This window comes from Perissodus microlepis, chromosome 4 (assembly GCF_051167445.1).
Source record: "Perissodus microlepis isolate ML-2025 ecotype Zambia chromosome 4, ASM5116744v1, whole genome shotgun sequence".
NCBI classification, from domain to species: domain Eukaryota; kingdom Metazoa; phylum Chordata; class Actinopteri; order Cichliformes; family Cichlidae; genus Perissodus; species Perissodus microlepis.
Window position 1 is genome coordinate 19486988 of NC_140464.1, and position 14639 is coordinate 19501626.

Below are 14639 nucleotides of genomic sequence, written 5' to 3' on the forward strand. Positions count from 1 at the left end.
AGGATATAAATATGAAAAACTATACAGAATATGAAATAAATAACTTTACAGAAATCTGAGATATACAGTTATACAGAAATGGGAACTATGCAAGTTGTAAACAGTTGTAGGGTTAAAAATTATCGTATGTACAGAATGATTATTTACAGAGCTATACAGTAGTGCAGTTAAGATAAATTAGATATGTGGATAATTTCTACAGTATCTATATAAAGTGCTAGTGGTTGTGAGTGGTGGTTCAGTCCATGTTATTATTGTGTGTTTGAGGGTACAGTTGTCCATTGTGGGTGTGTGTATGTCCAGTCCATGTGTTAACGTGGGTCAGATGTCAGGAGGCAGAGTTCAGGAGTCTGACAGCTGTGGGGAAGAAGCTGTTCCGGTACCTGGTGGTCTTAGTCCGGAGGCTCCTGTAGCGCCTCCCAGAGGGCAGGAGGGTGAAGAGTCCATGTGATGGGTGACTGGGGTCTCTGATGATTTTCCCAGCCCTTTTCAGACACCGCTTCCTGTAGATGTCTTTTATGGCAGGAAGTGGTGCTCCGGCGATGCGCTGGGCAGTTTTCACGACCCTCTGCAACGCCTTCCGGTCCGAGGCAGAGCAGTTCCCGTGCCAGACTGTTATACAGTTGGTCAGGATGCTCTCGATGGTGCAACGATAGAAGTTCACCAGGATGTCTGAGGACAGGTGGTTCTTCCTCAGAGTCCTCAAGAAGAAGAGGCGCTGGTGAGCCTTCTTGACCAGCTTGGAGCAGTTGGTCGTCCAGGTGAGATCCTCGGAGATATATATATATATATATATATATATATATATATATATGATATTGAATATGCAATTCTGACACACTTTTACAAACCTGTTTTCTCTGCACTGGAGAGAAGAGAAATGAAAGTCAGTAGAAGCAAGACAGAATGCGTGTGTAGACAGGTGTATAGACAGGTGTATAGACAGGTGTAATAGTGAAGCTGGAGGGAGCAGAGGTGGTGAAGGTGGATGAGCTTAAATACCTGTGACCAGGCATCCAAAGCAATAGACAGTGCATAAGAAAGGTGAAGAAGAGAGTGCAAGCCAAGGTGGAGTAGGTGAAGACAAGTGTCAGGGGTGATTTAAGGTATTAGTGTAGCTATGATGTGTGGTTTAGAGATGTTGGCACTGACTCGGAGGGACAAGATGAACAGGATTAGAAATGAGTATATGAGAGAGACAGCTCAGGCCGAGTGGTTTGGACACAAAGCTAGAGAGGCAAGGCTGAGCTGTTTTGGACATGTGCAGAGGAGGGATAGTGCAAAATGGGGCTAACAGGCAGGAGGAAAAGAAAATACCTCAGAGACCTCATCCATGAATGAGGACATGCAGAGGGCTGGTGTGACAGATGAAGATGTTAGGGACAGGGCCGATCATTTATCAGTTTAAATTGACGGATGAACAAATCAATATATTTTATAGCAATTGTATTTAGAGACTTTATACTATACCTATTCCTACCAGAATTAAACAACAAAACTTACATTTCAATTCTCTTAAACTTTATTTTAAAATAATAATAAAGAAATAAAGTAGCAAAGATATAATAATTCACAGGGATTGTAAAAAAATACAAAATGAGCAGAAAAGGTACAAAAAAAACCCGTGTAAGCAGCAAGTTCCTTTTATAAGACCCACTTTAACAGGTCTTTAACGGACATAATTGTTTATGATCCAACGTCACGTGAATGCAGCATGTGAAACGTTTGCGTTCGGAGTCAGACAGTTGGTTTTATCGTTTCTCAGCAGGCGTTTAGAGTTTATGATCTCGAGGGGAGTTATCTTACAAAGCCGCTCTGTTTTCGCCTCTCTAAAGACGACGCTTGCGATTGGCCGCGCGTCACGTGACCTCACAGCTGATTTCGTTGGATGAAGTGTTTTGCTTTTGTAGCCATTTCTGGTTAGCAATCCCGTAGGGTAGCGTAGCAGTCATTGTTGTGACTTTTTAACGGCGCTACTATGGCACAGGCGGCACAGACTAATGCCTTTGATGCAAACAACTCTCCAATCCGGGTGGAACACGATAAGAAACGTCGGCAGTTTGTCATAAGGCTGAATGGTGAGTTCAACATGTAAACATTAGCGTGCCAGCTGATGCTAGTGTTAGCTTTCGCTCTTGCTAACGTCGTCGTCGCTCCTTTATTGATACCTACAGCTGCCATTTCAGACACAGATGGCTGCTCACATATAGACGGAGCCTGTCTTCTGACTTTACCACCATTACCGGTGCTTTACTTTTCTTTCTTTTAGGCAAGACCAAAGTATTTGGCCTCCAGACCTCAAACCAACTATTCAAATTTGAAAAGCACACAATCCTAAATACACAAATTCCAGTATTAATCTTCCAAGTAAAACTCATTTGTAGCAAAATACCTTCCCCTACGGTTATATTAAGATTCAAACACCATTTCAGCTTTCCAGAGTAACGATTTTATCTGCCAGGCCTCCAAATGTGCTGTGCTACTTCCTTTCAAGCGTTTAGTTCAAGTGCTTTAAACACATTTTAAAGTTTTACACAGTCTTCTTCGTTTTATATATATTAATCCTTTACGACACACTAATATTACTGTTTTAAGTGTGTCAGTAGTCGTATTTGTCCTGGTCAGTTGTGGGTCAGCTGTTAAGAGGAAAATGGTGAATGCCATTGTTGTGCTGAATGGAGATCTTTATCTTTTCTTCACCCAGCAACACGACCCTTCCTCCACAAGGGCATGCCTGCACCTGGCCACTCGTGCCTCGTCTTTCTCAGCAGCCATGTTGCAGCGCTACATGCAAATTAAAATCTGCTACCACACCTTAATAATGTAACTGGGGCGCTTAGAGTCAGCTTTAAAATGCTGAAATGTTGAAGTAATTGTGGGATGAAACTTGTAGTGTGCACAAGCAGGGTGGCAGGCTTCTGCGGTTTCTGTTCTTTGTTTGTTTGTTTTGGGGGGGGGGGGGGGGGGGGGGGGGGTCGGGTCATGTTTTTTCCGATAATTAGTAAATCCTAGCAATAGTTGAGGTGAAGACCAACCTCTGCCAGAGGTAATATTTGTGTTTGCTCTTAGGATCCCATGATCGTGCGGTTCTTCTGTACGAGTATGTTGGGAAAAAGACGGTGGACCTGCAGCACACCGAAGTTCCAGATGCTTACAGAGGGAGAGGAATCGCCAAACACCTTGCCAAAGTAATTTTTTAAACCCAGATTTTGCGTTTGTTCACGAAACAATGCTTAGGTAGGCTCTGGCAATGCTCAGTTGGTATTAAGGTGCCAAAAGTGTGCCGAGAAAATATCCTCCACACCATTAAACCACCATCAGGCTGAATTGTTGACGTAAAGCAGGGTGGAGCCATCCTTTCATATTGTTTACACTAAATTCTGACCCTACCTTCTGAATGTCACATCAGAGCTTAAGAGTCTCATCAGACCATCAATGTTTTACTAATCTTCTGTTGTCCAATTTTGTGAGCCTGTGCAAATAGTAGCGTCAGTTTCCTGTTCTTATCTGATAGGAGTGGCACGTAGTGGGGTCTTCTGCTGCTGTAGCACTTCTCCTTCAAGGTTTGACATGGTCTTAATTCAGAGACGGTCATACTTGAGTTTTAATTACTGGTTATCTAAGTTCATGTGATTAGCTGATTAGATATTTGCATTTATGAGCAGCTAAAAAAGTGTACCATACAAAGTGGCCGGTATATGAAGCTGGTACAGTGAGAATCGAATATGTTTCCACTTAAATTGTTGTCCTAGGAAAAGCCAGATGATTTTGATGTGAGCTGTTATGCACCATGTCATTGCAGGCAGCCATGGATTTTGTGGTGGAAGAGGACCTGAAAGCTCACCTGACCTGCTGGTACATTCAGAAATACGTGAAAGAGAATCCTCAGCCTCAATACTTTGAACATATTTATCAATGATCCTGCATGGCAGCGAAGGAAGGTGGCAAAATGGACTCCAAGGAGAGAAATACTGCGTGGCGGCATGCTTTGGAGTTACAGGAGAACACGTGACAAAGGATCTTCTAGGCATGGTTAAACACAACAGTGACTGAATCCAGAGAAATAGCTGAATCTCGGACCGTAGATGCCTGTGAGTTGACCGTTTGATCGACTGATAAACATGAGGATACACACTCGCCACAGGCAGGAGGGGAATCAGCCTATCACGACTTGTACAAACAAAGCAACCAAAGGTGAAGCCTGTTACCTCAGACAGAAACTTCCAGGACCCAACACTGACAGAGCAGATTTGAGTCAAATGTTACAGTGTGTTGCAGATTTCTGTCCTCAACTGGACTCACTGGTCATGAGCAGCACTACCAGGTGACCACCCCTGATGTTTTTGTCTTTGATGACTCCACTGATGCTCAAATACTCGTGTCTTTTTTGTGTTATGTAAATTGCAACCTCTCTTTTTCATTTTTTTTCTTATTCTTTGCAAATAATCCAATTTAACCCCTTCTTCTCAAGTTTTTAGAAATTCTGTTTCTTAGAACTGATATGCTAGTGTAGAAGGTTGTGTATGCAAAAAGGCTTAAAAACAACAACACAAATATAAATTTGTTTTGTAAGTGACAAAGTGGGAAAGCCGAATCTGAATTTTACCAATATTCCTCCTCAGAGAGCCTTGTTTTAAACATCACTCCATCTACTTTCATTCCTCCTCCACATAACAAAAATGAAGTTATTCCAGTCATATATCAATTCACCAAGCGATCAAAGGTGTAGAAAACAGTGACGATGTCTGACTGAGCCTCAAGATAACTTTTGCTGTTTCCATCGTACATTAAATGTTACAGACACAGCTGATAAACGGGGTCCTGGTGTGGTGTGACACATCAGTGTGTGTATGTACAGATGTCTCTGTTCGAACCAGCAACAAAAACAGCACTGTTCTTTTCAGGGCATTCACATTTATGTGGTGTCAGACGGCCCATTGTCCTGTCATTGAGGAATTGCACTGGGTGGCTGTGGCTATTATGTTATTTGATCCATATTTCCTCTTGCCCACAAGGCTTCTCTGCCCAGCTGATATCAAAATGATAAAGATCTCTGTTAAAAAGTAAAATATCCCCCCCCCCCCTTGTTTTTTTTGTACTCTTCAGGAGGTTTTGCTGTTGACAATCTTAAGTGTTGAGGAGAAAAAGATACCTCAGGTAACTCAGCACACTCTGGCAGGACAGTGCAGATTCTTTCTGCTGAGCTCACCTTGAGTTAATTGCAGGAATTTCCCTTTTGTTAAACTTCGCCTTTGGGTGCAACACACCTAAGGATAGGCCAAGGTATTCGAGGTATTATTTCATTCTGTGTATGTGTTTTGTCTAAATTTGTGTTTTTCCTTGGAAGGAAGCAAATGTTTCATTTGAGTGAGTGGCTCTCACAGAGGCATCAAAATCCAATCCGTATTACACTGTTTTGTGATTTGGACTTTTTTTCTGTACTTGCTGTCAATAAATGCATAAATAAATCAAATACACATCAGATGACTAATGCTTTATGTACGTTGGCAGGAGCAGAGGAACATTTGTGATTATTTATGGAGAAAACATGTGATCATGTACAATATACTTTTTATAACCACTGTGCAGTCATCACTACGGTGGTCATACACTGATAATAATTATCTACAATGCAGTTCGTCTTGTGCTGTTAATAGTTTCAGCATGCAAACTCCTTCAATACTTAAGCTAAACTATTTTTACACTGGCAAACCAGAGCGTTAATGGTATGGGCTTTCGCTTATTATTCAATTAGAGTAAATGTAGAAAACCGAGGCAGCAGAATAGTTTCAAAATACAGAATGAGGACTGCTGTATTTTTTTAAATACTTGATCTTCTAACATGTAGATGAACAGTGTAAAAGTAATAGTGTAAGACTTAAAATTAAAGAAAAGATGGGAATTTTTACCCTCCACTGAATATATTTATCAGTCCCACACGTCACAGCTAGTGATGGAGTAGATTCATGTTCTAGATTACTGATGACAAATATCTGTACGTATATATGTATGTATTGGCGCCATCCAGTGGCAAATTGAAGTTATTAGATATAAATGCTCTCCATTGCTAACAAGTTAAAACTCGTGGACTGTGTAAAAGACAGACATATCCACTGGTTTGAGAAGTCCTGTTTCACAGCTTCAAGTTGATGGTTTATTCCTGGTGGTGTTGGTGTCACTGACCTAATACATTTAATTTAAAAAATATATTCAAAAAGGGTAATTGGTACACTGAAAAAGCATGGTACTTGCTAATAACTCAAACTGTGTGGCTGGAACTACTTTCTTTCTCTTGACTTCTTTTAAATTGATAAATCCATTAATTTATTTAACATGTCTACATGTGTTTTAAGCTAAAAAATAAAATAAAATAAAATAAAAATGCACCTTTAAATAGCCTACAGTCCTTATCGGAATAGACAATTCCTCACTAAATTCTTAAAATTACCAGGCTTAAATATCATTGGAAAGCCACAGCTGTCAATAGACTTGGTTGATGTGATTCGTGCTGGCACAGCATTTGTTCCTAACCATCTCACATTCCTGAACGTAGCCATTATACTTGTGACAGCCAGCGCGCGTCAGGTTACAGCACGCGGACAGGCAGCGCGCACGAACACAGCCAGAGCACGCGAGGACACATTATGGGTGAGTACCCAAAGGTCTCCACATAAATCCTATTACAAAACGAGATGACGGAACAATGTGTCATATATTATAACAGACCTGACTATGCATGTAGTCTGTTTGGATTATTATGGGTTTAAATGGAGCCGGTATTTTTGCTGCTTAGTTTTGCTGTGCTAACTTCATGGCTCGCCAAATTTAAATAAACATACCTTCATTCAGTTTGTTAAATCTTTTCAGAATGTGTTCTGACCTCCCCAACTTCTATGTACCATTATAAAATACGTAAAGGCAGGTACTCTGTCCGAACAGCATCATGGGAATAGTAGTCCGCAGTCGAGTTCAACTGGTGAGTCGAACAGAAACTGTATTTTTTTTTTTTTTACACACTACAATACCCAGAATACTGGGCGCTGTCTTACGTCAACCGCAATCACAGTTGTATCTCCAACATGGCGTCGCTGGGAAGGAGGCGCGGTGTCCCAGTAAGCAGGGAGAGGTCAGTTACTCCACATCTTGGCCATTAAAAGAACGTGTTTTAATATGAAGTATCGTTTGGTCGATGACACTACTTGTCAGGTTCCGAATGTGCTTCCCGTTTGGGATTCAGAGTAAAATGTCAACGGGAGAAGTCTGGATTTTTTTTAACCCAGGGTTAGCTCATGTTAGCGGGCTAACGCACACGGCTAGCTGTCGCTAACGAGCAGCTCATGTGATGTTTTGATTATTTCACAGCAAGTGATTGACTGGGAAAAGTTTGGTTTTGCCGCTCGTTGGGGCAAACGGCAGTGCTGTATGTGACTGTCGATGTGCCTCACGGTATTGGCTCGGCTCGGAGTGTTGACCGCCTCGTTTGTCGACCTGCTCGCTCAGTAACTTAGCTGGCCGGTCCTCCAACTTTCTGCCAGTCAAGCGAGTTTTCTATTGCACCTAACTGAAGTACAACTTTCCCCTTGCTCCGTGAGGCTCAGTCGATTTTCCCTAGTATCTTAATATGTCATAAAACTTCACACCTCTGGTGTGAGAAGCATAATGTTTAGTGTTTTAATGTTTGTTTGTTGTTCTAAAAGAAGGCCTTATATTGTGACCATTTGGTACTTTCAGCATTGGTTAATTGGGACTTTATGGAAAGCAGCTTCCCCAAGTCTTATGTTTTTAAATGTGGTCATACACATGTTAAGATCTGTGTGCTGTTGGGACACCATTATGATGTTATGATCCCTAATTACAACGGTTGGGTGGTGGGTTTTTGGTCTTTAACTTCTTTTGAAATCATAAATTCAACACTTTCACGTACACAAAATGTCCACACTTTTGATTGAAACATTTTGTTATTTATTCACAACATTTTGCACACCTCACCTAATCTCACTGTCATAGGATTAGTCAGTTTAACGTGGTGAAACTTTAGTGCCGTCAGTGTAAAAGTCCCGACTAAAACATCAACCAAAACGGTGAATAAAAGTACGGTTTCTCTGACAACAGTTTGTCCAGCTGTCTAATTAATTACTAGAAAAAGATAATAGCATTCAACATCTTATGCGTTGGGTACAAATGTGCTAAAGTTAGCTGCAGGTCTGCTGAATCCAGTTTTCAGCTGTCAGATAGATATATGTTGTATGTCACTGGATTAAAGGTGTTCCCATGGCTGTCTGTGAATTTTGTGTTGTCTGCGTGGAATTTCGAAAAGCGTAACCACACATAAGACTGCTTTTAGCCACATGGTCTCGCTCTCATTCTTACTCCAACATCCGATTTAGAGTTCTGCAGTGAATCTTTGTAAAGCTTACAATGTTTCCTATGTAGGTGGCCAACGCTGTTGCCAACACCTGTGCAGTTGTGTCCTGGAGTTTTAGATGCAAAGGCAGCCATGATAGAAACAAATAACGTTCTGAGATTTCTTTTCCTCCTTTGCTGTGGTCAGTTGATTTCAAAGGCAATTATATTGGTCCCGAAAGGTTTTTTTCTGTATGTTCTCTCAGCAATCGCCCTCCAGGAATTTGCCTGCCACCTGTGTGTGCTTATATTGAGGCTTCTGATTATTAGTCCTGCAAAAATGCATTCAGTTACTGAGCTGGAAAAGCACTGAATGAATCAACCATACTTGATGGACCACTCAGAACAGTTGCGGGCTGTATAGACATGACCACGCTTACACTCCTGTTATCGACTTAAAACGGTGTTAATTCAATTCAGTTTTATTTATATAGCGCCAAATCACAACAAAAGTCGCCTCAAGGTTCTTCATAGATACAGAGAAAAACCCAACAATCATACGACCCACCTGTTAGAAGTGGGTGAATGAGCCTCTGGTTATTGGTTAGAGAAATATCCTTCCCTTTTATGTTTGTTAGCTGGTGATAGAGTGGACATTTCAGCAGGCAGGAAAAGGGGAAATACAGTCTTTGCTTAATTAAAGTGTGTTTAATGTCATCTGTTCTTACACTCACTGTTGCCTGCCTGTTCCTGTGTTTCTGCACAGGGGTGTGATGGCGGCGTCAGACTGCTACATCGTGCACGAGATCTACAATGGGGAGAATGCACAGGACCAGTTTGAGTATGAGCTGGAGCAGGCGCTGGAGGCCCAGTATAAATACATTGTTATCGAGCCCACGCGGATCGGAGACGAGACGGCCCGTTGGATTACTGTTGGCAACTGCCTGCACAAGACAGCCGTGTTGTCAGGTGCTGCTTGCCTCCTGACGCCACTTTCGCTGCCTGTCGAGTACTTGCGCTATGTGGCGTTGCCCGCTGGCGCCCTCAGCGTGGCCTGTGCCGCCCTCTATGGGATTTCGTGGCAGTTTGACCCCTGCTGCAAGTACCAGGTGGAATACGACAGCCAAAAACTCTCGCGGCTGCCCCTGCATACACTGACCTCCTCAACGCCCGTGGTATTGGTACGCAGGGATGACATCCACAGAAAGAGACTCCATAATACGATAGCACTGGCTGCCCTGGCGTATTGCGCCAAGAAGATCTACGAACTCTATGTGGTATGAGTGCACTCTGAAGAGGATTTAAGAACCAACAGAAAAAAAAGGAAAACCGAAACAAAAAAAAAAAAAAACAGAACCTACCCACCCCCTATGTAAGGAAAAAGAAGTCACAATCAAGTTCAGCATTCAGCTCCACATGTGGTGGGTGCCTCTTTTTTGAACTTTGATCAGCGGGATATAGTTAAAACTAGAAGGAATTGTTTTTTTTCCCCTTTTACATTTCCTTTACTTCTATGTGACAACAACTGCACACTTATCTCTGTAGTACACTCGCACCCTCTCCCCCACTTTCTCCATCCTTGACACACAACAAGCTAGCGCACAAGGGTATGGCAGCAGTTCCTCCGGACAGAGGTGTATTGGAATGACAATGGACAGACATGTTTTGTGTACCAAGTTCTTTCCCTATTTTCCTCGTAGTTTTACTGTACCCCTTTCTTGCTGATCAGTACATCACCATTTCATTAAACATTAGGATATTTCAAACTCACTTTTCTGTATTTTATTTTGCTTTTTACATTAAATGGATTCAACACGATGTCCGGGAAGGAGCAAGTAGATCCAACTTCTTTGAGATTGTGTCTTGTTCATGTTTGATTTGAACGAGTGCAAGTAAGGTCTTATCATATTAATAATGGGGATCAATATCTTTTTTTTATTTTATTTTTTTAAACAAAAACCCATGCACACTAACTATGTACACTACTGGTCAAAAATTTTAGAACACCTTTTCCTGTTTTTATTGAAATTCAGGCAGTATAATGTGTCATTGTACTCTTGAATGAAAACAAATAAACAACTGAAGTTTTATTTTATTTTTTTTAAGAAAATATCAGAAATCATTTATAAATCAAAATGTTTCCTAAACCTTTGATTCATCAAAGCATCCACCTCTGGCAGATATAACAGCTTGTGGCAGTTTCCTCTACAATGGAAATCAAATATTCTTCCCAACCCTGTTTTAGAATTTCCCACAAATGTGTGGCATTTACGTGTTGCTTTCCTTTTATTCTTCTGACCAGTTAACTTAAAATAAAACAAACCAGCAACCCTATTTTTTTTTTTTTTCCAAGCTTACCATCTTGTTCTGTTTTTTTTCCTAAGGTAAGTCTGCCATACCTTGGACGTATGTTTTGAGTCATTATCTTGCTGTTGGATGAACCCCTGACCAACTTGGTACATACCAAGATTCTGCATGTTGATGCAGAATCTCGTTGTAGCTGTTGGTTCTGTACTAGTCTCAATCTGTACTAGTCATTCACCCTGGATCCAACAAAACAGCCCCAGAACATCACACTTCCTCTGCCATGTTTGACATTTGATGTCACACACTGAGGAACCTTCTTTTCACCTTCTCAATGGCATACAAAAATCCTGAATGATGAACGGAAGATTTCAAATTTTGAAAGTCTTCAGTGGTCCATTGGTGGTGTTTCATGGCCCAGGGAAGGCTTTTTTTTTTTTTTTCTTATTCTCACGTCAAAGCTATGGCTGCCTTGCTGCAACTTGACCTGTCAATCCTGTATCTCAAAGTCTGCTTTTTACAGTTGAAACTGAGACTTGCTTACTATTAAGCTGTGGTCCAGTGAGCCACCTATCACTCTAGCTGTTGAGTCTATCTTGCCTTCTGATTTTGTTGTGGCTTTGGGTTCTGCAGACCTCTTCCTGTCAGTTTCCCTCAGTGCCTTTTGATAGTAAAAGAGACTGTAATCCCTGATACATTGCCTTTCTTCACAATTTCTCTGAAGGAAAAACCTACACTTTTATGTTATGATGGTTTGTCTCTTCTATTGTTAATTGCCTTTTTCCTCACCATTTTTCTGGTCAAAAAGTTACTTTCTTTAATACGATACTGTTTAAATAATGCTCACAAGTGTATGATGCCACAGTGTGTTCCAACACTACTTTTATGTAGACTCGGGAGGTTGTCAGTAATCAAGAAAAGTTGGGACACCTGTAGGAACCAACTTTCAAGTCTTGATCAACTTTGATTGCTGCAGAACCTCTGGCAGGTCACCATTTACCTTTATACCATTTCAAGCTATTCATGTGGACTTGAACTGCTTGAATTTCAGTTAATAAACTAGAAGAACTGGGGTATTCTAAAACTTTTGACCAGTAGTGTCTACATTAAATAATTAAAAGACAAAATTAAGACTGTTTGAGTCAACAGATAAAACGAAGCCAAGTTTATGTGTGTTGTCACGGTTTGGGTTCCTTAGAAATACCGATCACTGTAAATCAATACAAAGTTTTTGTAAGTGATCACCCTACTGTCCTACTGATGAAAGATTTCCAGTTTCCAAATAACGTCAGGAGGATGGAAATGATCGTATGTTGTTCCTTTTGCAGTCACCACCTTTCAACCCATTTCAACAATGTGTGTGACATTTTGGACGGACACAGAACTGACACACCAGAAAGTCATATAATGGAACTTTTTGTTTTGGAAACAGTTAATGTTGCAAACATTAACTTTAAAGGTATTCCCACCTGTAGAGTTTCAGAGAGCTTGAGACTCAACTATAAGGTGGATTGAGGCTCCTCTGGTGGCACATGGTGGCCCAAAACCTTAATAAGTGGCACTTAATAAAGTAGCTTGCTGTGTGCATTATTTTTAAAAATTTGCCATCTGTCTATTTATCCTATAATAAAAAAAAATAACATGAAGTGAAGCAGAAGTTGTAACTGCATAAGGCAGTTAAATATTAAGTGACAGTTTGTTAAAGGAGATTTTATGTTAAACTGTTTAATAATAATGTACGTCTGTTCTTAAATTTTCTGGAGACAAAAAGTAAATTTGGAAGCTTTTCAGAATATAAATTTCTTTAGTTTGTTTCTAATGTTGATCTGATAACATAACACAGTTGCTGAATATTTGTTGGTTCCACTTCCATCAAAAGAATCTCCTGCTCCACCATATCTCAAATGTGCTCTATTGGATTGAGATCTAGTCACTGAAGAGGTCATTTGAGAACAAATAACTTATTCTCATGTTTAAGAAACCAGTTTGAGATGATTTGATTTGAGCTTTGTGAAATGAACTGTTAGTCGTGCTGGAAGCAGCCATCAGAAAATGAAAAAACTTCAAGGGATGGACATGCCCAACAGCAGGTAAGCTGTGGCATTTAGATAATGCTCACTTGGTACAAAGAAAACCTCAAAGTGTGTCCAAAAAAAATAACCCTCACACCATTACACCACCACCAGCAGGCTGAATTGTTAATATAGGGCACGATTAATCCATGATTTATAGCATCAACATTTCTCCAATCTGTTGTCCAGTTTATTGGACCTGTGTGAACTTTAGCCTCAGTTTTCTGTTCTTAGCGGTCCAGAGTGGTCGTCTGCTGCTGTAATGCATCTTCTTCAAGTTTTAACATGTAGTCAGAGATGCTCTTCTGCATAGCTTGGTTGTAACAAGTGGTTATTTCAGTTACTGATGCCCTCCTATCAGAATGGCCATTCTCTGACCACAACAAGCCATTTCTCCTTTTCAGACTGTTCTCTGTAAACCCTAGAGATGGTTATGTGGAATAATCTGCATAGATCAGCAGTTTCTGAAATACTCAGACCATCTGGAACCAACAGTTATGCCACATTCAGAGTAAGTAAATCACCTTTCTCCCCCATTCTGATGCTCAGTTTGAACTTCAACAGGTTGTCTTGAGCACGTCTCCATCCCTAAAGTTGCTGCCATGTCTTTGGATATTAAATATTTGCGTTAATGAGCAGTTACACTGGTGTGCCTAAGGAAGTTGTCCTAAAATTGCTTGTTTTTCCAAATGTCAGGGTGGTGCTTTGCTAAATTGTGGTGTTCTTTTTGTTTTTGTTTTGTTTTTTAAGTGTTGTACAGAGTGGATGAAAATGCCTCAGACAACTGAGACCTAAATGCTTGGAAGGTCAGGGAGAGTCGGTTAGCAAGGTTTTTATTCATACAGACTTTTCACACTCAGCCTTGATGTGTTTTCGCTCTTGGGTCTGGAAAAACAACCATTTCCAAATCATAGCCCTTAACCTGCTCAGCTAGTTTGAACCTAAATTTCTATAACTTGTTGGAAGGGCTAGAAATGAAATGGGGAGACAGCAGGCAAGTGGTCTGAGACAACCTCATTAGTTTGCAGGTTTGTGACCAGAGCAGGCTAATTATTTGTCAGCTGACCTGATACTGGTACCAGTGGCTTCCAACAGCAGTTTGCATACTTAAGATGTCTGTGAAGGTTCTCAATCAGGTCATCGTAGTCAAAGGAGCTTGGAAAGAAAAGCATCTGGACTTCTTTAAGTTGCTTGAAGATGTTTCACCTCTCATCCGAGAAATGTCTTCAGTTCTAGGGTCAAATGGTGGAGAGTCCCAGATTTAAGCCCTGTGGGATTGTCTCCCCCCCCCCCCCCAATGGACCCCCTAATGATCCGCTACCTGATCTAATGAGCCAAGTCTAAAGGGAAAAAAGTTTAGTAACAATATAAACTGATAACACACTTGAAGGTGCAGACAGGTTAAGAAGCAGTTTTTCAGTCAAAGATTTTCTACATTTATTGGGGTTACATGAGGGCTCACCCAGCACCCACGGGAAAAGATTTAAACAGCGACACTGAAAACTGACTCACAAACAGGTTAGAGGCTCCACCCATAGAAGACCTGCAGGGAAAGATTTAATTAAAGACGCATCAACAACTATAACAAAAAAAGAATCCTATTAGACATGATTTTAAAAAACAAAACAGTTATAGTCCCTGTTTACAACACCACACAGGCTGGAAACTAATTCTTGCAAAAATAATGCTTTCTACACAATTGCCCCAAGGGATCAATAAACTATTCTGATTCTGAAAGTCCAGATCACAATCCACACAACGGTGTATTCTTGGTATCCTTGGGAAATGTGTTGGATAGGTCTCAAATGTGGCCGGAACTCACATCTACATCAGAAGTCACATGAGATGATAAACCGTACCTTGATTTGATTTATAAATCAGAGTTTTATGGTCAGACGAGACAAAGATTGACCTGTTTGG

The 14639-nt window shown here is 40.8% G+C and overlaps 2 protein-coding genes across 3 annotated transcripts; both read left to right on the forward strand.

Annotated features, from left to right (window-relative positions):
• The first annotated feature begins 1783 nt into the window (after positions 1 to 1783).
• Positions 1784 to 5484, forward strand: natd1 (protein NATD1). Its single transcript, XM_084926328.1, has 3 exons — positions 1784 to 2078; positions 3070 to 3188; positions 3803 to 5484. The coding sequence occupies exons 1-3, from the start codon at positions 1979 to 1981 to the stop codon at positions 3917 to 3919; spliced, it is 336 nt and encodes a 111-aa protein (XP_084782454.1). The 5' UTR covers positions 1784 to 1978; the 3' UTR covers positions 3920 to 5484.
• A 1075-nt stretch (positions 5485 to 6559) lies between these two features.
• Positions 6560 to 10171, forward strand: tmem11 (transmembrane protein 11). 2 transcript variants are annotated; one of them, XM_084926332.1, is made up of 2 exons: positions 6560 to 6648; positions 9110 to 10171. In XM_084926332.1, exon 2 carries the CDS (start codon positions 9117 to 9119, stop codon positions 9624 to 9626), a length of 510 nt encoding a protein of 169 aa, XP_084782458.1. In that variant the 5' UTR covers positions 6560 to 6648; positions 9110 to 9116; the 3' UTR covers positions 9627 to 10171. The 2 variants fall into 2 exon arrangements, with proteins under 2 accessions (XP_084782458.1, XP_084782459.1); XM_084926333.1 differs by lacking the exon at positions 6560 to 6648 and adding an exon at positions 7065 to 7126.
• The last annotated feature ends 4468 nt before the right edge of the window (positions 10172 to 14639 follow it).